Source organism: Pseudopodoces humilis, chromosome 2 (genome assembly GCF_049639895.1).
Source record: "Pseudopodoces humilis isolate 2021_Gansu_Grassland_sample_001 chromosome 2, ASM4963989v1, whole genome shotgun sequence".
NCBI lineage: Eukaryota > Metazoa > Chordata > Aves > Passeriformes > Paridae > Pseudopodoces > Pseudopodoces humilis.
In genome coordinates this window covers 65,333,233-65,359,569 of record NC_142201.1, presented here as the reverse complement: position 1 = coordinate 65,359,569, position 26,337 = coordinate 65,333,233, and the positions used below count along the sequence as shown (strand labels likewise).

Genomic DNA, 26,337 nt, shown 5'->3' with positions numbered 1-26,337 from the left:
TAAGTCCTGGAGTTTTAAGAAATATTCACAAAGCATCATGCCCACCTAAATTACTAAATTTTCCAAAACCAGGAAGGAATTTTTGGGATGGGGAATCAAAGGAGAAGGATGATGGATGTCAAAGGAGAGCCTTCTTCCTAGCAATTAAACTTTCCTCAGGTCCTGATTGTCTAAGTACTACCTCTTTCATCAAGAAAAGCTCTTTACATTGTCATCAAATTTTATAGGCCATCATTTAAATTCCTCTTAACTGGACAAAACATTTATTAAGATCTTTTAGAGATACAGGTAAAAACATCCCAAATATCAAGGCTAGTGGAGGACAAGTATTTAAGAGTATTATTTTTCCATGTCTAGTGTCAGTATGGGACAACCACCTAGCTTGGATGCCCAATTAAGTCTCTGACTCCTGCTACTTTCTTTTTATTAGCTTGAGGCATTTAATGATAATATAGATAATATCCAACAACAATATACATACCACACTGTCCACCTGCACTAACAATACAGGGGACTCATTATTGCTATGGAAGGGCAATTCCAGTGTTCACCTCATAAAATAACTTAGAAGAGAGGACAGTACAGAATGGCCTGTCTCCAAATTATATTCCCAAAGAATGATCCCAGGACAGCCTAATTCTCTTAGCCTTACAGTAAATTACTTTTCTTGACTCAGAGCTTTAAGATTTTATTGCTTTTTAAGTTAGCAATGAAAGATTTAATCACGGATTTGATAGATTTAGCCCCTCAACACAGGCTTTCCAGAACCTTCAGAGCTCCAGAAGGAGTCACAGTAGAAGCTCCCAACTACAAATAGTACTGGAAAAATTTTGGATTTACCATGGATTTCCTTCCAGTAATAATTCACAGATTGAATTTAGGAATAAAAAAAATCTATCACTGTGTCCCCAGCGCCATCTGGGAGATCAGGCTTTTGGCAAAGAAAAATGGAGCAGCAATTGCTCAGCAGCACAGGAAATCAATGACTTCCCCACTCAGGGCTGAGCAACAGGCTGCTCCTGCTGAGCACGGAGTCATTCACTTCCCTTCCTGCCAGGAAAGCTGCTCTGTACGTGGAGACAGCCAAGTCCCTGGTACACCTGCAGGGCACACACCCCCCTTCCTCTAAACCCTGGCCTTACCAGGAGGGTTAAACAGAGTTACACAATTCCATGCATATATCCAAAAGGGGAAGGAATGTGGTGATGGCAGTCTCTTGGGAGAGCTTCTGGACACCAGGGCTTCAGGCTACAAGGCAGTTAACAAAATCACTTATTAAAGCTCAAGCCGAAGCTCATGAGTTGACAAAGGATTCAACAGAACTATGCCAACGTAAGGGCCAAAAAATTCTGGACATCCCTTTTGCCCCAGTGGTAGAATAATACCAGGTAATTGCAGGAATTAGAGTTCCAAAACAGGTGTAAAGGGTTTTTTTTGTTTGTCCTAAGCACAATTGCTAAAGGGGAGCTTTAAATAAAAAAAGATAAAAGCAAGTACTTTATCCAGGAGACAACATTGGCATCCTTCCAGGCTGCACTTCTTCAGAGCTAAACCACAAGTTTATTTACATATAAAATACAAAGCATATGCATTCCATTTTTACTGAGAGGGTTTGCAGGAACCTGAATAATCATTCAAGATCTTCTGTCAATGTGATAACAGAGACTGCCACTGACCTCTGCAGCTTTAAAATCTCAACTCCTTCCTCCAATGTACTAGTCTTAGTGCTCCTTGGAGCATGAGACAAGGTAAGGAAGAACAGGAGATGAGAGGTTCCCCTGACACATGCTTCACCTTTGCCACAGACAAAAAGAATTTCACATCCACATTTTCCTCCAGGTCAAAGTTCCCAATAAAGTCACAGTAAGGAAATTATCATAGGCATGTACACAGCCTCCAAGAACTGTACTACTGTGTGTAACTGGTGTCAGAGGTTACTGACACAAAACAGCAGATGGAAGGGACTTCTGGTCAAGCCAGACTTGGCCCTGATTTGAACCAGTGTTCTGAATAAGCAGCTTGTCCTTTACTCAGCCCTCTCTGAGATCAGAGTACTGCTGTAGCTGTTTCTGGAGCTACGCCTGCACATCAGCCCCAGTAACTGCAGGTATGTTAGGACATCACCAGATCTTGCTCAGCCTTTATTTACCTGTATCAGGCAGGATTTGGCAGCATCTCACAATATCAACGCTGTTTGCTGCTTATCTGTGAATCATTGAACCAAGAATCTGTAAAAACACAGCTATATTACAGCAGAAATATCATGGTCTCTAGCAGCTTCTAGCTTCTCAGGGACAATTCTTCAGTTTAATAAGTTACATCTGTAAATGCAAATATCTGCCTTATTTCTCTAGAGTCACCATTGCTCTAAATCAATTCAGGTCATGCTGAAATTAGCCTTGCCCTTCAGCAGGTTAAGAGCTTCTCTCGTTTTGCTATAATTAATACATGTCCATAGAAAAATTACAAATAAAGTGAAAGACAAAAAAAAAAGTGGGATTATTCTGTCATTTTTTTTCGTGTCCCTCTATCCCCAAGTTCAATAAGAAGCCTCTCAAAAATCTCACTCTGCTGCAATTTAATAAGTCAGCAAAAAAGAGACACTGCTTGAAGGTATTTCACAGAAGAAATAACATGTAACCTACAAGAGACTCCTCACTAAATGTGAGCACCACATTTCATCCTACCTGTATTCCTGCAATAGGGAAAAAAGATCATTCATTTTCTAAGCCTGCACCTTCTTCATTGTCCATCTTAGGTGCAATAAGATTCATCATTCAGTCACTCTGGAGAGCAGTAGGTCTGCATTTATCATGGTGAAACGCATCCTCACTTTTGTTCTTACAGTTTACGGAAAGCCAAGTACAATGACTCATAAAACTGCTGCAAGAAAAAGCTGAAACAAGTTAACAGAATGAGCTTCTCTTAAGTGACATCCTTCATCCTACGTTTCCGGCATGCAGAGCCAAAACCACATCACACTTTCAACCGAACAGATTTAGAGCTATTATTTATCATAAGTGGCTAGACCATCACCAAGGCCAAGCAATGCTTCGTGGTGTTCCTGAGCTGCTCACAGATTTTAAGTACACTACAAGCAGTAGGTCCACATTCTAGGGAAAATGGGACTCTCTTTTACTCATGAGCTACTCTTTTCCTTTTGGAAAACTGTATTTTCTTCATGCTGAGAATGGTCATCATGAAAATTCTTACCTGTTTTCCATCTAGTGTGTACAAGCGTTTCACCACCCCTGAATCCAGCTTGATGGCATCGGTTATATCAGTAAGAACCTGTTCAAACGAATGCGCTGTCTTCTTGTTGAGCAGAATCCGGACTGCTTTCCGTGGCTTCACTCCGCTCCTGATGATAGTGACCAGTTTAGGCCGAATGAAATCCTTATTCTCTTTTGTATCGGGAGTACCTCCTTTAGCAGTGGCAAGAGATGGCACCGAACGAGAAGTAGAAGTTGTCTTAACATTCACTGACCAGTTTGGGTTTACATTCTTTGTGTACTCCAGTTTCTTGAAGGGCTCTATGGAACCACATACATAACTTTCCCCTGTGGAAACAAAAGCAAAAGTCTGGCAAGTCAGATTGGAGAGGGAAGGAAAAAGAGAAATGCAGGAAAATACAAAATCAAATCCTTCTCAAATTATTAAATATTATTCTTATCATTCTTGATCTACAGTGCATAAATATTGATCTCTTCCCTTCTCAGATGCTACTGACTACAAAATGAGTGACCTTTTAAAGATCACTCTTCAGCTAACTGTTCAAGAAATGCTGTTACAAAAATCCTTGAAAGCAGCAGTTTTCTTATCAGAAAACACTCTCTGCAATGGGGATCACTGCTGTCAGTAAACACAGTATAAATAGTGTTTGTATTTCACCGGCTGCCCAGCCCCAGCACATTATCACAGTACTCTCCCAGCGTTCCTGCTTAAGTGGCCCACTCCTAAAAAAACAACAGGCCACAAATACTTCAGAGGAGATACTGTGAAACATTAGGAAAAAAAATAACTTTTTTATAAAAAGGTGGATGAAAGTGTCATGGAAATGTGTTAACATTTGATATTTTTCAAAGCTGCAGGCATCATAAGCCCAGGATAGGTATAGACAATAAACCTCCCTGTATTATTTACTGACTAAATACATAATATGCGGGGAAAGGAAGACAAAGAGTAGCAATTACAGACTTCTCATCACAACAAATTTACCATACTTAAAAGAAAAATAGTGGTTATTAGTTCCTTTTTCTGTCAGAGCATTATCTAAGTAAAATATTTTTGCAAATACCACACCCACACAACTTCTGGGGAACAGGAAATCAGCCAGAAAACCCAGTACCCTGTAGATTAGCACCTGAAACCAGTCCAGCTGAAGGCTGCCGTGTAAGGGGCACCTGCTTGGGTGCTCCCAAACTCTCCCTTGCGCTTGACTCTGTGGCTGTGCTGGATGGGTTGGATCAGCTCAGTGATCTGACTGAACATACCAAAAACATTATTTTGCTATATCAAGCTGATCCAATTCATCCTCTGTCTGGAGAAAAAAAGCCAAACAAGCCAAACAAAAACCGAGAAAACTCAAAGAACCCAATACTAGATCTAGCAAGACCACACCTTCTGGCAGCCTGCAGTTAAATCACAAATAATGCAAGATCCAATACCACAGAGACATCTGAGATGTTTTAGTTCTTCTGGGTTCAAGAGTTCACTGTTTGCTAACAGCACAGAGGTCTTCATGTCAGAAATTTAGCCCAGGGTAACAAAACCAGAACAAAACTCAGTGATGCACCTCCTATGTCTAAAAAAACATGTAAGAACCAAAGATACTCCTAATGATCCCTACCCCTAAGGAAAGGGGACTCACAGTTCATCATTAAAAGAAATGTAAGTATTAAAAAATTACTTCTGGACAGAAATGTTAAGGTTTCAAGGCACCAAACCCAATTCCACAGATATATACTACAGCACACAAGGAATGCAGGCAAGATACACAGAGTGACCACATTTAGAAAAGGAGGCAGGGAACACTGGGACTTGAGGCTTGGATAAAGGTAGGCTCCTCCTTTTAGCCACTGCTTATATACAAGATAGATAGATATGTATATGAAAATATCAGAGTAGAAAGGCTCAGCTACAGTAATGAGTGGTCAAACAGTGCAGGCTCTCCTTTATCCATGTCCCTGTCCAATTGTTCTAGTGCTAGCTACTCAGTTACTGCCAGGTCAGAACGCACCCACAGAACCACATCCACAAAATTAGAAAGTTTTAAGGGAAAAAAAAAGAAATCCAACTGTGAGTAAGACTACTCTCAGTAAAATAAATATCTGCTCTATAAAATAATTTGCAGAAGTCTCTTTTCTAAATTTTTAAGCAAAATTTATTCTTGTCTACACTTGTGTTTGCAGTAAGATGTACAATCCACCAGCAACCTCTTTTTTTTTTTTTTTTTTGAAGGGGATATAAATCTGAATTTTCAAGTTCAGACCTATTAGGGAAATTGTTCACCTCAGCTGCACAAAATATCATTTATTTAAAATCAAATCCTCAAATTAAAACTCACTTCTCAAAGGGTAGGCTCATAAATAAATGTCGATACACAGTGTACTCAGAAGATTTACATTTCATTTATTAAGAACTCTTTTGGTTCCCCTCCTTGAAAGGACAGCGTTCCACACGATTTTTAATATCAGCTACATTTAAAGGTCAGATGGATTCCTCGTAGCATTTAACTGCACATCAGCTCTTCATTACAAAACTAAGTTTGTAAGAACAATCATTAAAAAAGGACCAATAGAACCACTGAAGCTTTGGGATTGTTTGAACACAAGAATTTTTGCCCTTTCCTCATTTCCAGTGGTACCATAATTACATCAATAAAATATTTACACCAAGATAATTTCCTCCCTTCAAGAGGCTCACTATTTAGCTACAGAACACCTGGGAGGTAGAGCATCCAAGGCCTTCTACGGTGAAATATCTTTAGTAAGAACTATTTTATATAGGTTAATAGAAATACAGATATTTCTTCCATAATGTTGTTGTTTACAACTATTTTAAACATTAGCCAGAGATGCAATTTTCATGCATGCTGGTCCTAATGGTCAGGCGTGTAAGAATAAAGAATCTTTAGCACCTCTGGTGATTGTATGCAGAGTAAATCTCAAAGAAAGGGACAAAAGGTCTTCACCTAGATTTTCATTCTCTTCTTTTCCACCAGTACTGTCAGGAGAGAAGACTGTAAAGAAGTTTCACAAGGGGCATGGCTCAGAAGTCCAATAAATCTATTGCCTGCTTTAGCTATTGCTTCCTCATGATCAGATTTGAGTAATTGGCAGCTGGAAGAAGAAAGTAACAATCTCCAGACACTAGATTCCTAACAGAACAAGTATTGAGGAGGATTCTTTGAAGAAACTGGATTAAGCAAAGGGCACAGACAACATAGCCCATTTAAAAGTGTCAATTTGATTGCAGCTCCCCAGGAGAGGGGAGCAAGTGTTTCACAGTGCAGTCAGCTGTCACTAATGGAATTTTGACTCTTGATTACAGTATCAATAGCCATTAGGAAAAGAAAAGAGGAGCACCCAGCTGCTTTGGGAGATCTGGCATTGAGGGGAAAAAAAAGTGATTACTACACCTTAGAAAGTATTCCTTTCCTGGGAGCCTCTTTACAGCAACAGTGCAAATGAAACACCACTGGAACCTTTCAAAAAAAAGATGTACAGCACCGCTTGGTAAGTTTCAAATCACTAATCCTACTATTTAATTTTTATAAATGCTCAACACTTCAGGAAATACCGTGTGGAACAATAAAATTAATCTTAGCATTGAGAAATTAATCAGAAAGCTAGTCATGTAGAAGGGCAGATCTCAAAACAACATTTACGTTAAAAAAAAAACCAAAGAAAAAAACAACTACCCACAATTACACATCTGTCAAAATTCAATGCAGCTAAGCTATCAGAGACATAGAACACTGGAGGATAGCTCTTATAGGTCATGACACAATTTCAAGACATGCATCACTTACTAAATATTTTTTAAAATGGTATCTGTGTGTACAAAGTGGTTGCTAAGGAGACATTGAATCAATGCACATAAGTACTAGAGCTTTCCTGATGTGTCTCCCTCTCTTCCACATTGGTACTAGCAGTTAGTTTGCTTTCTTCAGCTTCCTGATATTCTTCCTATAAGAGCGACCAAGGCATCATCTCTTAAAAGCCATTTTTTGTGTTGCTTTTATATGTTTAAGGTGACTTGGCCTAAAGCAGCTTCATGAGGAAGCCAGTTGATCTTAGGTGGAAACCCTGGCAAAGGAAGAGAGAACCTGTTTGAATCACACAATCAGAGAGGGAACATCAACCCCTCTTTGCAGAGGTCAGGACTTGCCAATTTATGGAAAATAGTGTTGATTCCTTGGAGTACAGTATGTAGTAGGAACATAAAAATAGTTTATTAATTAGCAGTGATTTAATTTCCCCAACAGATAGGGCAAGAAATATGTTTAGAGGATGGGGAAGAGACTAGCACTCCCAGCACTCCATACCCAGGCATACCTGCCTTCTCTCATTTCTGCCCTTTGGTTTTATACATACAAAAGGCAGAATCTCAATCTCTCAGGAGAAAGGACAAAGAATTCTGACTGTGCCTTACCACACAGAGCAGATTGCAAAAGGACGATGACCTGAATGAAATAAATTACTGATACCTGATAGTTCCCAAATGCGTTAGTTAATAGAACAGTAACCTACTTTAACTACATTGCTCCTGCCTTGTCTTTCTGCAGGCTCTGAAAAAATGCAGTGGTGCAAAAGAGATGGAGCATCTACAGGAAATAAATCTGACCTACACACATTCACCTAGCAATCAGATGCACCAGGAACTTTAAATCAGATCTCCTCTGACCTTTGAAAGGACTTATTTCACAAACTTTCCTTCTTCTTAGTTCAGACCAAAAAGTTATTTTTTTTTTCCCTCATCAAAAGCCAAATAAAAATACTTCCTCTTCCTCTGCCCCCTCAAATTTCTTGTTACAAGTAAGACATACACTGTACACCCTTAAAAAAAAACACCACCAAAAATAATGTAAAGCACCTAGAATAAGAAACCACATGGACTTCCAAGAAGCTGTTAAGCAAAACACAAAAATAATCAAGCAGCTAAGGGATGAACAAAATAATCAAATAAACATTGCCAGTACAACCCTCTACTATTTTATGCAACAGGATCATTCAGCTGTTTGTTTATTAAACAATATAAGAACTGCAGCCATCTCTGCCACAGGATTCAGTCCAAGTTTCCCTAAATTTGATAGCCCTGGATCAAGTCCATGATAAATATCCAGTGTAAATTTAATCCTACAAACAAATGTCCACATAGATTCAGCTCTACAAACATTTAAACAGATACTTTACTATTATTATTTTGATAACACATTACACATGCATATGAATCTTTCCAGCCCATCAATTCCCAGCTGCTGAGGTAGGCATGATCCAGAAGAAAGAAGCCATTAGCTCTAGAGAGCATCAGAGACCATGTCAATCAATTCCTAAAGTCTGACCTGGCTGGGCTTCTCACCAGCAACACCCAAGTGGTTGGCAGAGTCAAGAAGGCAGCAGGAATACTGGGAAGGAGAGGGAGAAGCTGAGGTATGAGAAATGAGGTGATAATAGGAGTAGCAAGACCCATATATACAAGAAGTTAGGAACACTTGCAGCCCATCACTTCAGCAAGGAGACATTGCCTTTTGAACCCTCCTCTGGCAGGCAGCTTCTCTGAGCACAAACTGCCTGCCTCCATCACGAGAGCCTCCCCACAGTCCTCATGTGACCCAGCATCTCCTCTGCCCTGCAGCAAGGTTCACATCTCCCAAGAGTTATTAGCTGGTTACAGCTATTACTGGATTTTAAAGCTGGTTTATCTGCATCCTTTCAAACTGCTCCTTCAACAAGGTTTGCAGTTCTGAGGTAATTTTCTTTTTCAGATTATTCCTTAAAACTGTTTTTGCCATTATGCCTACACAAAACATGCACACACAGATAGAAGTCTTTAGAATCATTTGGCAGTGCACCCAATATTGACATGTGACAAAATTGTTTCCCAGTATGCTCTCAGCCTTGTGGTCTGGGGTTTTTGGTTTGTCTTTGACTGCCAGCTCTCAGCTGCAGGTTTCAGCTTTGTGGTAGGTGTTGCAGAAACCTAAAACAATCAATTCTGATTGACACCCAAGACTCTGAGGTAATATTATAATAAAAAAAAATGAGAAAGGGATGCAGTTCTGGCTATGGATTGATTCTGTGGTCTTTGTTCCACACAGCAGGGCCCCAGCATAAAACCTGTAAATATTCTTTGTTTCAGAGTTATCTTGCAATGTTCATTGGTTATTTTGCGCGTAAGACCTCTCCATCTTCATCTTTAAGGACGATACGGTTTTGGAGAAGCAAAGTCCTTTCCTTATACTTCCTTTATAGCTAAAAAATTTAGCCTTCAAGAGCAACTTCATCTTTATTATTTCTACATGCTCTGATTGCATGTCATGCCTAGGGAATAAAGTCATGTCACATTCAGAATCCATTCTTTAAACATAAGAGGGTCCTAACATCAGGGCTGACAAAAAGAAGGAACCTGAATCCATTGCATTATTTCCTTCATGTAGGGTGACAGAAGTTACAGACTATGTGAAACTTTTTACAAGAGTACCTACCCCCTGTTTTCAAATTCCAACAAATCTCACATGCCTAAGTCTTAAGAAAAACAAAAAACAACCAAACAAAAATACAAGGGGGGGAAAAAATGAAAACAAAAAACCAAAAACAATCAAATCACAGAACCCACAAAACCCTCATGCCCAGGGAAGTCATTACTTTCAAATAAAGAAAAAACATGACCATACATCTCAAAATAATCTACAGCACCAGCATACAGCCATGCCAGCTCTGAACTGTTTGCATAATGAAACTAAATATAACTGAAGCAAAACAGCTCTTTTACAATCTCTTTCCTTTGGGACTATCTTTCATGCAGTTTTGTGTATTTAGCTCTGGGATGACACTGGCTGCTGTCTCATTTCCCCCAAGAGCCTCTCTGTCTTTATGTATCTCATGAGAAGGTAAGAGTACAGGAACTTCCTCACAGGCATAAAGGCAAAAAAACAACTCTAAAAATCAAGGGTTTATACATTTGCTTTCCATTGCAATCACCAAATCAATGCACCCCCAATCATGTAAATTCATAACACCCTCAATATATTAATTAGTGAATTCACACAGGAAGGGAATAGCCTCACCATGAAGAAAGCAATGCTTCCTATTTCAGTAGTTGGAGCACAAATGTCATTTGGCAAGAGGCAAAAATCAAGTGATTTTCCAGCTATTTAAACACAAAGCACAGCTTCAAGCTAATTAATGCTGTACCAGGCAAGCCAAACTCTAATAAATTTGTATAGTAAAGAGTGCAAGGGGCTTATGCAAAAACCATCACTGAGCTAATAATATATGAACCCGTGCTCCACTGTGAAGTTCTGCAAGTGAAACAACCTACCCTGCCATTTTATACAAATAAACAGAAGCCCCTTTTCAGATAGAATGAGGATGTAGCTCTCTTCTTCCACACAAAGACTGACTTCTGTAAATCCCACACACTTAATGGGACAAGAAAACAAGACTGTCCTCTTTGAACTATACCAGTAAGGGAAGATGTATTCACTGAAAGGGTAAGGAATAAAGTCCCACAGGACAAAAAGAAATCCCAATTGCCTTCTTTAAAATAACCCTAGGCTCTCTCACTATCATTCATTTTGACTGACTGATTAATAACTGGCATTATTCTTCACTAGGGCGCCAAAATAAACCAACCTTACAGGTTGCTGGATTTATTTCTGAATTCAGTTCTTTTTCAAAACTGGTTCTGACTGGCTGCAAAAGGACTGTGCCTTAACATCAATGAAGCTTGCTTCTTGTTGAGCATACCAATCAAATAAGCAAATGCACAAAGATTGCTTTTAAAACAGATGTTGATTAATATTGGTCTGTCCCCCCAGAAATTGATTTTCTCTAGCAATTAAATACTGTCCTGACAAATGTAGTTTTAACTGTGCCTTGAAATTGATAACATTGCTCCTAAGACTAGTTTCCTTTCCACTTCACTACAACTCTGGTCCTAACCTCCAAACCTGTTACTTAGACAGACAGTCCCACCCCTTCAATTTTCTTCCAGGAGCATCTTCATGTTGTCTCCTAGTTTCCTTTTAACACAAGGAAGATTATCAAGAATATCAGGCTCTCAATACTGAAAAAGCTTTCCTATGCTGTGACAAAAAGGAGACAACCCAATGGTGGCTGAACACCTGCTATGCAAAGCTGTGGTCCTCCTTCAGGAGCCACATTTGGCATTACCCTTTTATTCTTCTCTCTCCATATAAGCCGCCTTCTGATCCTCTCATTTCCTCCTGATACTGCAAGTTCTCTCACCTGGTGCTAAGAATGAAAATCACATATAAATTACAATCTCTGTTACAACTCTAAATTGGCTGTCTGGTGGCTATCTATCCATTCTTTTTTGGTTTGTCCATGGCACACTGGGGCCAGAGGTAAGATGGAAACAAAAATGAATGAATTGTTCCACCTTTATTTTCTTGGAACACAAGCACCTGCATTTAAACCTCACCGGTAAGAAATTCTCATTTATGGCCATGTGATAGTCAATGTCTTCATACTCTGCACATTCTGATGTTTTACACTAAAAATCCACTGCAGTGCAGAAGCACTTCATGTTGGAAAAGCTACTTTACCTATCCGTAAAACTTGTGAAATGTATTATTAATTTTTAAGTGTAATATTCAAATTGATTAATGCTGACAGTTTCTTTTGGCGGTAGAACGACCACTGAAGGAGTGATAAATTTGTTCTCAATGGGCAAATTAATGACTGGCATGTCTGACATTTGAAAGTTACCATGAATTGTCAGTTCTGACCAAATCACTGGTGATGGCTTATACTGCAGGTACATGAGCCTCTTTTACAGACTACGTAAGATCTCTACAACTACCTGAAGGAGGTTGTAGCAAGGTGGGTGTTGGTCCTCTCTCACAAGTAACAAGCAATAAGACAAGAGGAATAGCCTCAAGTAGTGCCAGAGCAGGATCAGATTGGGTGTTAGGAAAAATTTCTTCATGGAAAGGGCTGTCAAGCATTGGAACAGGCCATCCCTGTAGGTTTTTAAGATGTGCAGACGTGACACTTAGGGATATGATTTAGTGGTGGCCTTGGCAGTTGTGCGTTAATGGTTGTACTCAATGATGTAAGAGATCTTTTTCAACCTTACCAATTCTATGACTGGGGAAAAGGGATAGGCTACAGAGGAAAAAATGTTTACAATCTACCCCAGCTGAATCACAGCTGCAACATTTATGCCACCCAATGAAGTTAGTATTTTACTTAAGGCATATTTACCTGTAGAGAAAAGATAGAGCTCTTCATTAGGCTGCACAGACTTAAAAAACCAAAAACATCTGAACTGAATTTCACACAGGTTTCATTAGCACCACAGACCTTTTGAAGTTTAACAGACTAAACTCTCATTGGTACTTTACCCTGCATCTTTACGAAAAGAAGGATAGATGCAATCTTCAGAATCTAGGAGTTCAACACTATGTTGAAAGGAAAAGGTTAGACATGTTCAACAAATAGGAAATAAGTAGCAAGGCAAAAACATTTCAAGATTATTATATTGATATTCACAATTCTATTCAGTCCATTGAAAATCCTTCCTTTATCAGTAAGAATACCACTACCTCTTTTTGAAAGACTTAACAGATTAGACAAAGGCTGACTCAAACTTAGCCTTACACCTCCAGATCTTACTGCTCACCTTCTACTAGCTGGTCCAAGGAGGAAATCTTCTTGGAGCCATCAATTGTATAGATTGTTCTCACTCCCTGGGGCAGGTTCACATTGTCGGACAGAGTTCGGGTCAGGTCAGCCAGGAGAGCTTCAAAGGATCTAAACCGGTCAGGGGAAATGGCATATACAATCCCTTTGAAATACCGGTCTCCATTACGATAGAAACGAACTTTCTTGGCTTTCTTCTCAGAACTCAGGGTCTGTAGAGTACGGGTTCGGTAAAAGCTGCAGTGGGCACTGTGAGTAGGGCTGGGTAAACCATTTACCCGGGACCCTCTACCATATCGCTGCGCTTTATCACGCTCATCAAAATGCTCCAGCTCCATATCTCTCCCAAGGGACATCTTGAAGTTCAACCTAAGGAATGCACAAAGGAGAGAAAAAGCATAAGAAACTAAGAAGTTTTAAGGGAGGACAGTTTAAGACTTCCTGTTCTATACGTTGTTCTTACAGAGGACTACTTTCTAGGTCGAGAAAAATGTTTGAATAAAACCACACTCCATTCACATGGTCATTTTACACATAAGCCTCTTGCCATGCCGTAAGAACTACAGTAAGTTAGACGTGTAACAACATCACTCACGAGCCCAAATGCTAACAATATGCAAACACTGAGAAGTGTTTGTTCCAATTCAGTATGTTGGAAAATGAGGTGACGAAGCTGACCTACTGGAAAAAAGGAACAAATGCATCTGCTTTCTACTTTTTCTCATGTTATATTCAGGTGCTATTTGAGTCTCATCTACCTTCTAAACTGTTTGCTGCCACCAAACTCTTGGTTCCAATCGTGATCTCAAGAGGTGTTGTTTCAGAAGGACAGCCAGTTGCCAACAACTAAGCAATTAAGGAATTTTCAGAGGAACGGATCTGGCATGTTGGCAATGAGAATCAGAACTATCACTCATAGTGGGTCAATCCCAATGTTAGAATCTACCTGCATATTCCAACCATTGGTTTCCTCACAGCCTAAGCTTTGTAATAAATTACTTCAGTTGTCCTTGTGCAAATGCTTTACACAGTCTGAACCAACAGAAGGGCTCAAAGGACATGAAATTCTAAAAAAATATGTTAGAGGGAGACAGTGTTTTTCAATGAGCAAGCTACTTCAGTGCTCTATGTCTTGCAAGATGTATTACTAATATCCTAAGCCTAATACTCAAATTGATTAAGGCAAACAGCTTCTTTTGCCTTCACCAAAGGACTGATAAAATCAGTGTAATTGAGCAAATCAGCAGTTGGTGTCTCCCATGTTAGAAACACCCATCAGCCCTGACCAAAACAATACCAGTTGTTCAATACAGTTTACATAAATTGAAGTTCACATGTCCTGAAATAAAATCAAGGAGGCAAATACTTCTGTTCCATTTTGACAACCAACCCAAGACTAAATAGTACAAAGTGCACATTACTCTTCACAAATAGAAGACACAAAAATACCAAAAAAATAAAATTATCAAAAAGCATTAGCTTCAAAACATATTCATTTTCATTTAGGAGCCACCTAGATTTGCAGTTGTCTGCAGAATAGTAGAGCACTGTAAGTTTATTTATAGCACAGATACATAGACCTAATTTAGAAGTGGCCTCTCTCATTGATTTCCAATAAAAAGACAAAAACCAGCAAGCACTAGCTTTGTTTCAACCACTCATATTGATGTGACCATTAAGAAAAAAAGATGTATTCAAACCAGCTGTAGAACAGTGGGAGGAAATAGAGAAAAACTTACAGATGCTCTTTGGCTTGCAGAAGTTTGTATTAAACCAGTGATTATATAGCTGGACCCTGATGCTGCAAAGCTGTAGGTGATGTGCTCAGCAACTTCTCAGGGCAGTCCATGTGCTGGACTAGCACAAGCACCTAAGGCAAATGTGGGGCCCCAGTGGAAATTATTTACCCTACTTTGGTTACAGCTCACAACTGATGACATTGTTACATTGACACAGGATCACATGCTTATGTATAAATGCAGGATTTATACTTGTAAATCCTTTAAAAGTACCTACACCTAGTACAGTGTGTGTGTGTGTGTGTTTTCTTATATATATAAGAAAAAGACTAATCTCTGCTTTTCCCATGCACACTACATCCCACTTCAGTGAAATGAACAAGAACATTTGCTGTGGCATTTCACTGATGCTTCTTTATAGGTTAAATGCAAAATATAGCTTAGTGGCCATATTTTAGGATTGAGAACACACCACCACTGCTTCCACGTTTAAAAAAATTTGTCATTTATTTTAACTCACATCCAGTCACAGTGGGAACCTGTTATTGAGATTTAACTATCCCAGCATGCACAATTCAGAAACTGTATCTCTGTAGAAATTCCTGTGCCAAGAAAAATGGATTTTTCTTAGGTCTGCTGTTTCCTTTACTCAAACTATCTCAAATATACACCAAAATTCCATCCCCCCCCCCCAAAAAAAAAATATAAAAATAAAAAGTTTAGAAGAAGATATACTCTTTCAGCTTTATTAATTTTAGATGAGGGGAGGAAAAAGTGCCAGTCACTGTCCTTTCTTTCACACCTTTATGCTTTTATCAATAATGCCTGTAATTCCCAACTACGTCCTTAAAACCGAAATAGAGCTCCCCTTTAGCTCTACAGTTCTGGTATGTATGGAAAAGCGTGCTTAAACCACAAGGTCAGAGCAGACAAAGAAATCCTAAACAATTTGATCTGATATTTCCGTTTGTATGCATAAATACATAGTCTTATACAGGCAGATACGGAAAAACGAACAGACACGCCCCTGAAAAACCACCATGCCAACACTTCACACCCTAACATCTGTTAAAGAATCATTTATAATCCAGGTGTGGGTGATTTCCATGGAAAAAAAACACACATGCTGATAAAAAACCCGCACCACGCCGCGATGTGTCTGGAACCCAGCGCAGATCATACGGCGACGAAGCAGCAGGATGACCACGAGTCACCTGCGGAGGGCGGCGGGTTTGGTGGGGGAACACGGATACATGCGGCAGCGGGCTCACGAAAAGATGGGTTTCATTCTTCTGGGGTGGGGGAACCGCGTGTGAGACATCCCCATTCCTCTGGAGGCGGCACCAGGCTCCTCAGCCCCCCGCGACCCGCAGGGTGCCCGAGCCGGGGCCGCCCGGGGCAGCGCCGCGCCCGCTCCCCGGGGCCGCCAGGGTCTCCCGCAGCCCGGCCCTCGCTCCGCACCCGCGGAGCCGCCGCCCCACACAATGGGCACAGGTGCATCGCTCCGCTCCGCCGACCGCGCCCCGGCGGCCCCGCACGCCGCAGCCCCCGGCAGGACAGGGCAGGGCAGGCACGGCCCCGGCCCCGGCCCCGGCGCTTACCTGTTATCCGCAGCCTGGCGGGCACCTCCTCACTCAGATTGCCGGCCGGGCGCGGAGGGAAGGCGGCGGCTCGGAATGGGAAGCGGCCAAAGAGCGGCGGCTCCCGCCCTCCCCCCGCGACCACCCGGCTGCAGGCGCAGTAGTTGCCGCAGAAAGCGGCTCCGCTGCCTTTGTTACGCCTCCCCTGGCTGTAGCGCGCTGCTGGGGAGCCCGGGCTGCAGCTGCTTCGCCTTTCTTCTGCTGCTGCCGGTTGCAGTGATTTGCATTAGCCCGGCCCTCATTGAAATGCGGCTCTTCACACCAGCCTCTCCCAGGCGCTCTCCAGAGGGCGGCGCCGCCGCCGCTGTCTCCCCCTCTCTCCCCTCCCGTTGCGGGCTCGCTCTCCCATCGGCGCTGCGGGAATGCCGGAGCCGCTCCGGGCACGGCGCCCTGCCCGCGCCGGGTGCCAGCCCGGCCCCGCCGGGACCATCGGGCACCATCCCCGCGGGATCACCCCGGGGAGCATCCCGGCCGCACCGCGGGTCGCTGCCCGCCCGGCGCCTCCCTCCGCCCGGACAGCCCCGGGCCGTGAGACGTGCCCGATCCGGAGCTGCCGTACCCGGGGCAGAGCCGCGCCTGGCGACGGGGGCATCTGGCCCGAGTCCGAAAAGCGCCTTGGGAAGCAATTTTAGCAAATGTGAATGTTGGCGTTTCCATGAGGTTCGCCTGGGCGCGAACTACTGAAATCCTACCGAGTCCCCAAAGCCCCATGACACGGTTTGGGTGCTGAAGATGGGATCGATGTGGAATTTCGGTATTACAAGAAGTGGAGCCATTATTCACACCACTCAGTTACAGCTGATCTTGGACGTGACTAACTTCCGTAGATGCTACGGGTTTTAGGCTGAAATTTCTCAGAACATGTATGGCCAAATGTATCTCGGGTGTAATCAACACCTAAGCCCATCAGGTCTTGGAGCATGTCAGCTAAGTCAACCTCTGCCCAAAAATTCAGCCATACTTGATGCTTTCTCCTCACATGCTTGTTATTCTTCCCTTTAATAGAAACATTTTGGGGCTGAGATTCTTCTTGAGGTGAAGGTTTGTTCTCCTTTGTGCAACAAAGACTTCAGCCCTCTTCTGCTTGTCAGGTAAACAGCCTATGGTCCAGGGGGACATGGAAGGGAAGAAAACAGTCTGTCCCTTCTGTTGGAGCTGCTCCACTTTGAAAGAATTAAAAATGCATTAGATCAGAGAGAGGGAATTAGTCTGTAATATCGTGGTTATGGCTCTCATTTGGGAAGGACAAAAGATGGCTTTGTGTGTCTGTATTATGGACAATTTATGTGTTTTGTATCCATAAATCCAGAGACAATCAGTGGAGTAGGGACTGAAGCCCAGAACGCCCTGCTCCCGTTGAATAGAAGCTCCCGTTGAATCTGTCTGAAGGCAAACCAAGCCTTCCATCTACAAAGAATGTAAGAAGCTCAAAAGAAGGGGATGGAGCGCTCCCTTTCTTTTCCCCTAGAGAAGTCCACGTGTAGGCTCTTGGGAGACAGGAAATTCCCTAAAGGAGAAAAATGAATTGCCCTGTGTTCATCACCCTGGAGGAGTTTTTTAATCACTGAAGAACAGATTAGACAGAAATCTTCTGGCTACACATTTTTCCTTAGTTTTTGAAAGAGAAATGAACACCTAAAACCTTCAGAAAAACCTCTCCCCAAAGGAGTAATAGTATTAAAATACCCAAACATCAAAAAGAGTCAGAACTCAATGTACAATTGTGTCCTCAGCACACTGTTATCACCTAGCTTAGTTTTTGTGGATCTTGTTCCAAGACACTTAACTTTTCCCCTATGAACAATGAGGTGCAGAGTCACTTTACTATAAAGGCTGATGTTTCTCAGGTGCAAGTTCCTAAAAAATGAGCATGTCCACATTGAGTACTTCACCAGCTTTTTAGTCTGCTGCATTTGAAAATGTCTTGGTCTGTGATCAGACAAAACAGGTACCAGTGATATTGGTAATTTTGGTATACTCGGGGGAAGAATGGAAACTAATATTAAAAGAATTCTGGTAGTCTTACAACAAAACTTTATTCTTTAAGAATAAACTTCTTTTGTAGGTCAACAATCAAATAAAATATTCATGACAGTCTTAAATGATAAGAAAAAACAGGCAATCACAAAGATTAGAGATGGAAAATACCATTATGGTCCTGAAAAAGGAGGGTTCTTTAACATTCTTCAGTGCTATTTTGTTCGGTTCATTTTAAATGACTCATTTAAATGCCTTGCGGCTTCTGCTTCCCAAAGGAAACATCCCTTTGAAGTTGAATTCTTCCAGTGATAATGATTTTTTTTTTTTCCTGATGATCAGGTTAATGGAAGTTTCTTACGTTTCAACTCGTTACTTTATAGTGCCCTGCATTCACGTGCATAATTTATTTCTCCCATTGGTGTTTACATCTCTCTGACATGTATTATTTACATCTAGCCTAAGTGTTCAAAATATTTCACAGATGTTCAAGACCTTCACTCTGACTATATTAAAAAAAAGGTCAAAAGAAAAGAATACAGTATGAATCAAGGCAAAAGTATAAACCCAGTAGGAAAGTATCTTTTAAAATGTGTTGTTTTGTTCATTTGAAGTTTTGTGTCTAACATGAAGACACAACACAGTAGTGTAGTCTGTTTGTCAAGCATTCTTACCATGCTTTTATTTTTAAAGCACTTTAAAATACATTTTACCTTTTTTCTTTTGTTTGTTCTCCACATGAATTAAAACAATGCAATTCCAAACAGACACGAAGCCTGAATAAAGCATTTCAACAGTTATAGAATCATCCTATTAACAAAGCATATTGTTTTCCTAATAGAAAATTATCTTTCTTTGTTGGGCTGACTTTGAAATATTGTGTATTTCTAAGACCCCTGTAAATGCATCTTTATAAAGCACAGTACGGTCTTTTCACTTTGGATAAAATAAGTAACTTTGATTTCTCATGTCTGTTAATGTTGATCAAGTTTTCAGATCTAAGAGTCTTCCAACAACTTCAGCTTTTCTGAAGCACCTTTGCCAAAGTAGAATTGGATACATACAATTATGTCACCACCCAACGCTCCTGTATCTGAAGGCTGCACCAAATGCCTTGGAACATTGTTCTGGGAGCTTCTCTTTAGTTGGCTAACCACTGTGACCCCTAAATCCTTTTCAGAGTCACCGCTTTCCAGGACACAGTCTCCAGCCTTCTAAACGTGACCTACATTCTTTGTTCCTGCTGAATGACCTTGCATTCAGCTGTCTCAAAAAGCACGTTCAAATGATCCTGGCTCACTAAAGGATGTCAATTTCCCCACAGAAAAACTGGTTTTTCCTTGCATTATTTAGTGCATTATGCATTTCATGTCATCTGAAAATTTTACCATTAATGTTGTTAACTATCTCTTCAGATCACTCAAAAATTCATGCAGTAGCGGAGGACAGCATTTTCTGAAGCACGGGGCTCAATCCCCCACGGCAGCGGTGTCAAAGGTGTGTTTACAGCTCACTCCACTTCTTGTCAGAGAGGCACTTGGCTCTCAGGCTGCCCTGGCAGGCCGAGGGAACTGGTGCTAGCACAGCCACATATGCCCAGCTCAGCAAACAGCCTGTGCCAGCTCCCAGCAGGGATGTGAGCAACTGGAGCGGCACCAGCCAGCTGGGCACTGCCGAGCCCTGCGCCGGCCTGGGCTGGGCTGGCAGTCCTGGCACCAGCCGCACGCCGCGAAAAACCCACTCAGGAGAAACAGCAGAACTCTACCAATTCCTCGGGAATTACCCGAGGGATGGCGGTTGGCTGTTTGTACTTACACTTGTAGATCCGCCATTTAGCCGTTTTGCAATTAATTATTATGTGCTGCACTGATTTTGTACAGTGCTAGCCACTTAATTAGGTTGATATACTGCTGTATGTCTGTCGCTTTACAGGAGCGTATGTTAGTGCAGTCATCTTTATCAATCATACCCAACAATTGCACCCAGAGAGCTGCACAATTTGACGTGCTCGTTATCACTAATTACACAATCATTTTTGGTATTGATTACATCATGCATCAGGACCCATTGGTTTTACCTGATAGCTACTCCAGCATAGATAGAATTATAAACTCAAGGTTGTATTTTTTATGTTGTCCAAACGTAACTCTGGCTTTATCCATGTTTTTATTGCATCCTTAACATTCTAGAATTTTTTAAATAGCAACATTAATTGTTCAGGCAGACCAGTAATAATTTCTTTTTAAATTACTCATGCTCTAAAAATTATTTCCATATTATTTTAGGCAAAAACATAGGACATTCATGACTGGGATAGGACCATATTATGAAGAAATATTAGTTGGATATTTATGTCCTGATATTTGTTGATACAATTGTTATTCTTGAGAATAACAATTCTCAATTGTTATCAAAAATTTTGCCTGTTTCCTTCTGATGACAGCCCTATGATTTTGCTAGGATTCATTTTTTTCAAAGTATTTAATTTTTTTTTAATTCCTCTTTCTCCTTAGTGTTTCTGGTTGTAAAATTTCTCACTGATAATTTCTCACATGTTTGTTGTTGCTACTTCACTTGTCACAGACTTACAATAATGGGCAAATAGGAAAGTTTTTGCTACATTATCTGTCCTTCTGTATTTCTCTTCATTGAGGGTGTGTTTTAAAAAAGGCAATGCTCTCTCTAAATGCACGACTGGATTTTTGAACCTGGTAAAATCATTCAGTGTTACAGACTTTTTTTCTCATTTATATTCTTGCTAGTGACTTCTCCAAGAAATTCATCTTCTTAAACTGCAGACCAGGAGTTAATTCTCTTGACATACAGCAGATATAATTACATGCTGGTCATTGGATAAAACATTCTTAAAGTTATTTCTACATCTTTGTCCACTGGAAAGGGGTCCCATTGTAAAGGGAACATATTCAGTATTGGAAAGTTATCTTATTTCACTTTCTGATATTCCATGAATGCTTTAACTATGTCAAAAAAAGACCTTCAACATAACTTGTCAGACTTATTTCTCTTATTTTTCTTTCAGATATTATTATTTCAGGTATGAGTAAGGACATATTTAAAGAGCTGTTTTGCTGGTTTGATTCACTCATATTGGTTACCAAATTAAATCTAAAGCCCTGTCCTTTGGGTTTATAAATTATAAATGAACCATCCATGTGGCAGGTCAAATCCCCACCTGTGAAACAACTCTATCCATCTCCAAATATTCTCCATCATCATGTAGTATAGAAAGATATATATTTGAGTAAACTTTTCCTATATTTTTTCTCCTTTCCAGGTTGCAAAGAAACTGAATTAAAATAATTCTGAAATAGGATCTGAATTTTTGCTAGTCTTTGGTTTAAACTAGTTAAACAGAATTGATACTCTTTTCTGACTGGTAACCTTTAGCAGAAGCAATTTAAATAATTTAGGATATGTATGTTAACAATAACCTCAACTCAATCTCAGTGGTATTCACATGCTCTAGGCTGAAGATTTCAGGACTGTCTTTTTCATTTGGAGAGACAGCTGGAATGTTTTATGAATATAAATGCACAAACTGTTTTTTTCTTAATGACCTAAGAACAGCATATGTGGTAGTTTTGTTTACCAGCATTTTAAAAATAAGCTAGAGGGGCTAGGGTTGGGATACAGTTTTTACAAATGTTGCATTTAAAAAAGAGCTGCTTCCCAAAATAATTCAAAGTGTGAAATTCTTCACCAACTATTGGCACTTTTGAAGTAGAGCCCCAAATAATATATTTTTGCCAAGGGGAGTAGCTCAGGCGGGATTTTATGAGGAGAGGGAGGGATAGACATAAGCTCATCCTCAGGTAGGTAATCAGCCAGTGTGTGTCCCAAGACCCTAAGGAATGTGTGAGGGACATAACAGGAAAACACCAGGGAATGACTCAGGTCATTCAAAGAGCAGAAATTAAGTGGGAAGCCTTTAGTGACACAGGAAGTGTCTCAAATTTTCACTGCATAGGAATATTTTTTTCACCTTCTAGATAGTATTTTTTGTGACCCACTGGCCATACGAGGCTGTCGAGCAGTGTCTACTGGGTTCCACAGCTCCTGTTACAACCCAAATCAGACCCTTTGGGCATTTTTCTGAGTGAGGACATCCTCTCTTACAGTCCATTCCCAGGTTAAGGGTGTAAGGCAAAGCTGTTGCTGTAACAACTGTGGCTCTTACATTGTCTACACAACTTCCACTCAACCACCCCAGGAAAGAGAGCTGCAGCAGGTAGAACCAATTCCACTGGGTTTGATTAAAGATTTATCTACATTATTGCTGAGAGTAAAAATCTGATTAATTTAAAGGAGATTCAACCCTCAAACTATTGTGGTAATCTTAGAGATTTCAGCCTGTCTAATATCATCAGTGTATGCATAAATAGTAAGTATTATTTTAAGATGCTGAGCAGGAAATAATTTTATTTCCAATTTAAAACATAAGGTCTAGAGAGATGCTCTTTAATAATATCTCTGGTGACGTTAATTTGGCTGTTCTTAGCTACCGTAAATTTGGATACTGCTGTAAGGTTCATCAGGTAAAAGACAAACAAAATGATCACAGATACCAATCCTAAATATTGCTAAAAAAACCTAAGGTAACAAGGCAGTAAAAGCTTCGTGTCTGATGGAGAAGACTGTTTTAATTAGCAGTGTATGGAGTAATTGTGATGGTTGTGGTACCATGGTTTAAGGTAAATCAGATCCAAGTATAATATCTCACAGTCATCATAGATAATGTCAGGGATGCGCAGACAACTAAATCAGCATTTATGGTGGAAAAAGAATGAAAGCTGGAGACTCCCTGAGAGAAACTAAACAGACAGTAAATGGAGAAGGCAACTAAATGTAGCTGATAGCCTTCTTATCTTCCCCCAGAGAAAGAACTTAAATGCCCAAAACTTGACTCAGACTTTAGAAACCTAAATACAAAACTGAAATCAGCCCAACATAGTTCTGGATAGTTCCAGGCACCTCCGGTTCTACTGCACCAAACCAGAATTGGCCCAAAATTTGTCAAAAACTTGACCTTGAAAAGTCTTCAGCCAGTCTAAAAGACAATGATCTGAGATGATTCAAAATTAAATATCTTTAAGAGTTGCTATTTTAGAATTACTTGTTAAAAAATGTAAGGCAAAAGTTCTGGACTGGCATAGACTGATGTTTTCTGTAATTTTAAAACTCTCTGGATTGTCAGCTCAGTCCTTTGATAATAAATAGAGCCATTGTAATCTACAGGGTAACCATGTTTGTTGGGGGAAATTCATGAGGTCTAGAGGAGAATAGGGTAGCAGGCCAATAACTCTTTTTCTTCTTGTCCATGTATGTAGTTGCATTTTGATGGTTTAGGTGCAGTCAGTGTGAAATAAACTCACATATAAGTTTACAGACAAATTTTGATACAAAGATGCTGTTACCGTTAGTAGCCATAAAGAAGTCAAAGAAAAATCTTAAGATTACATTCAAATCATTGTTGAAAGAAAGGAAATTGGTATTAAGAAAGTTAATCCACATGCTCTTAGATAATAACAAAGCAAAATCTAATTTGCCATGAAAGTGAAATTCAGAGTCTTCAGTTCAGAGAACTAATTAATTTTGCTTTAGTATACAGAAGTTTAGTGTAAAATATCCCTTGAAAATTTATGAGAAAGGCTGTTTTACATAAACAGAATTATACCTTATTGAAGCTTTAAAGAACCATAAGTCATGCATAGTTTAAGTTTGTGAAGCTTCAATAAAGGAAGTTATTGTAGAAAAATAACATTTCTTTAGGGTTAACAATTAATGAATGATATTGCAGCAGATAGTGGCATTAAAACTTGTCTTTTCTTCCTTCCTTTTGGGTTGTGTAGGCCTAGGGGAAACTGCCTCCAAATAATTATTCTTTCTTTTTCCCCTCAGTTTAATTTTACCAGGGTTATTACATTAAGAATTATCCAAACAACAGAAAACCCCCTTATAAGTTTAAAAAAAAAAAAAAAGGCTGGGTTGTTTTTGGTTTTTTTTATGCTCTGGGGTGACATTGTGGAAGGAATCGGGCATTAAGAAGATATATGAAGCTTCATGGACTCAGAAGCTGTCACAGAAGCTAGTTTCAACCATTTTTCAATCTTGTTAATTCCACAATTATCGGAGAAGTGGAAGATCTTCTCTTTCATTTGTCAGCTTCCTTTTAAAGTATTTCTAATTCTTTAATTAAATTTCCTTTGTAAGGGATCTCTCAGAGTGATGTCAAAATTTCCATGATAAATCAAGGTTTCCCTGTAAAGCCAGGAGACAAACACTCATTTCTCAGTCTGTAACACTGCTTGCTGTCTGGTGTGATGGTAACATCTCACTTTTCTCAGCTGCAAGTTATTTTGAGAGTTGAAGAGTAACCAATGTCAAGGCTGCCGAGAAAGATTCAGCTAAGCTTTTTTTTTTTGGTCATTCTGAGTCTGCCTTTATTTGTCCTCTGTGGAATCTCACCCTTCTCGTATCCCTCGAGCAGTCTTGGAGCTGAAGCACTCTATCATCCGTGACTTAGCCAAAGGGATTAAGGGTTTGGGTGAGTTTGAATCAGTAACCTGGGAAGTGTCACACAGTGAAACAGGTCCTGCCTCTCCTCTTTACCTCTGCCTGTGCCTCATGCACTCATGCAGTGTAGCACTTTGCTTTCCTAGCCTGACTATCGTGTTCCCCAGAGGATATCTTAGCTCTGCAGTTCCCTTCTTCCCTCCCTTCCTCCCTCTGCTCAATCACATGCTATAAGGTGCCAGACACATCCCACACCATACCCTAATCTGTACTGCTCTCCCATGCACAGGAGAAAATACTTAAGGAATGCACAAAGATGTGAATCCCTGTTAAAAACAAAATGTGATTTATTTTGGAGAAGAAATAAAGCTCTTAGAAAGACTTTTTTTAACAATCTAAAGATATGTTTGCATTACTTTAAGATATTAAATTTTGTGATAGCCATCCATAAAGCCTCAGTTTTATTCAAATATATCAAGAAATGTTGACTATGTCTCAGTTTTGTCCTTGGAAACTTGTTTTTGCCTCTGGCTTACAGGATCCTTTTTTTTTTTCCCCTGCTATCATTCTTTCAGCCTGTGTTCCCAAGCTATGACTCTTCTGGCCTTGTCTTCTCCGCAAGAGTCTCTAGGACCTATGGCTGTAGTCACTGACCCTTAACAGCTTACATGTCTGTAAGAGCACCTACACTGAATGTCTTTTCTGCCTGTTTCCTCAGGCACTGTGCTTCCAGATGCCAGAATATAGCAAACGTCCCATTAACCAAGAAAAACACATAATTTCTCTCGGAACAGCACTAAATTTAACATGGTCATTAAAAAAATGCTGCTAAGGATTCATTTCATAGACCTGCTACTATTTTGCAGCCTACAAAATAAAAGACTAGAACGCCATCTTAATTACACCAAATAATTTGAGTCGCAGTCAGAGACTCTTAAGATACATTTACTCCAGAAACAGAGGGGAGCATATGAAAAGGGGAGGGAATTAAAATGAAGTTGATAATAAAGCTGAGATTTTCCTTACTATGCATGTTACCATGTCAACCTGAGTTATGCAGCATCACATTTTAGATCTATTCAAGACCCCTTCAAAAGCTTAGCAACTAACCAGGATATTATAGATGGATTTTCAGCTGATTTTGACATCTTTTGCATGATAAATGCTACTTAACCACATTCTTTTCTGGTTTAATATCAAATACAACTGAGCAAATGTTTAATTATATCCATGCAGATGGTTTATTATGTAAGAGATAATTACTTGTCCCACTTTTAAAGTACTAAACCATGCAGAAAACATGAGGCACAATCATTTTAAGACCACAAGTAACGTAATATAAAGTATTATTTCCTGCACATAGCAGAGAAAAACGTGAAACCTCAATATCCTGTATTTGTATAAATCTCAGATGGTTTAATGAGGATTCTTTTATGTTACTGTGTGAATATTTCCCCTGTTTTAGCTGCCTTCTTAATGTCAGCATAGCCTTCCCACTGCTGTCTGACAGTGGCCTAAAGCCTTCCACTGAAAATTCAAGCAACATAAATTTTG

At 40.1% G+C, this 26,337-nt stretch overlaps 1 protein-coding gene across 3 annotated transcripts in view; it reads right to left on the bottom strand.

Annotated features, from left to right (window-relative positions):
- Nucleotides 1-16,531, bottom strand: part of DCLK1 (doublecortin like kinase 1) — a 230,013-nt gene extending 213,482 nt beyond the window's left edge. For all 3 annotated transcript variants that reach the window (XM_005516310.3, XM_088050942.1, XM_005516312.3), the window contains exons 1-3: nt 16,234-16,531; nt 12,874-13,262; nt 3,214-3,560 (exon numbers count right to left, since the gene is read on the bottom strand). In XM_005516310.3, coding sequence (XP_005516367.1) covers nt 3,214-3,560; nt 12,874-13,249 — 723 coding nt within the window. In that variant the 5' untranslated portion in view covers nt 13,250-13,262; nt 16,234-16,531. The remainder of the gene's footprint in view (nt 1-3,213; nt 3,561-12,873; nt 13,263-16,233) is intronic.
- Between the last annotated feature and the right edge of the window lie 9,806 nt (nt 16,532-26,337).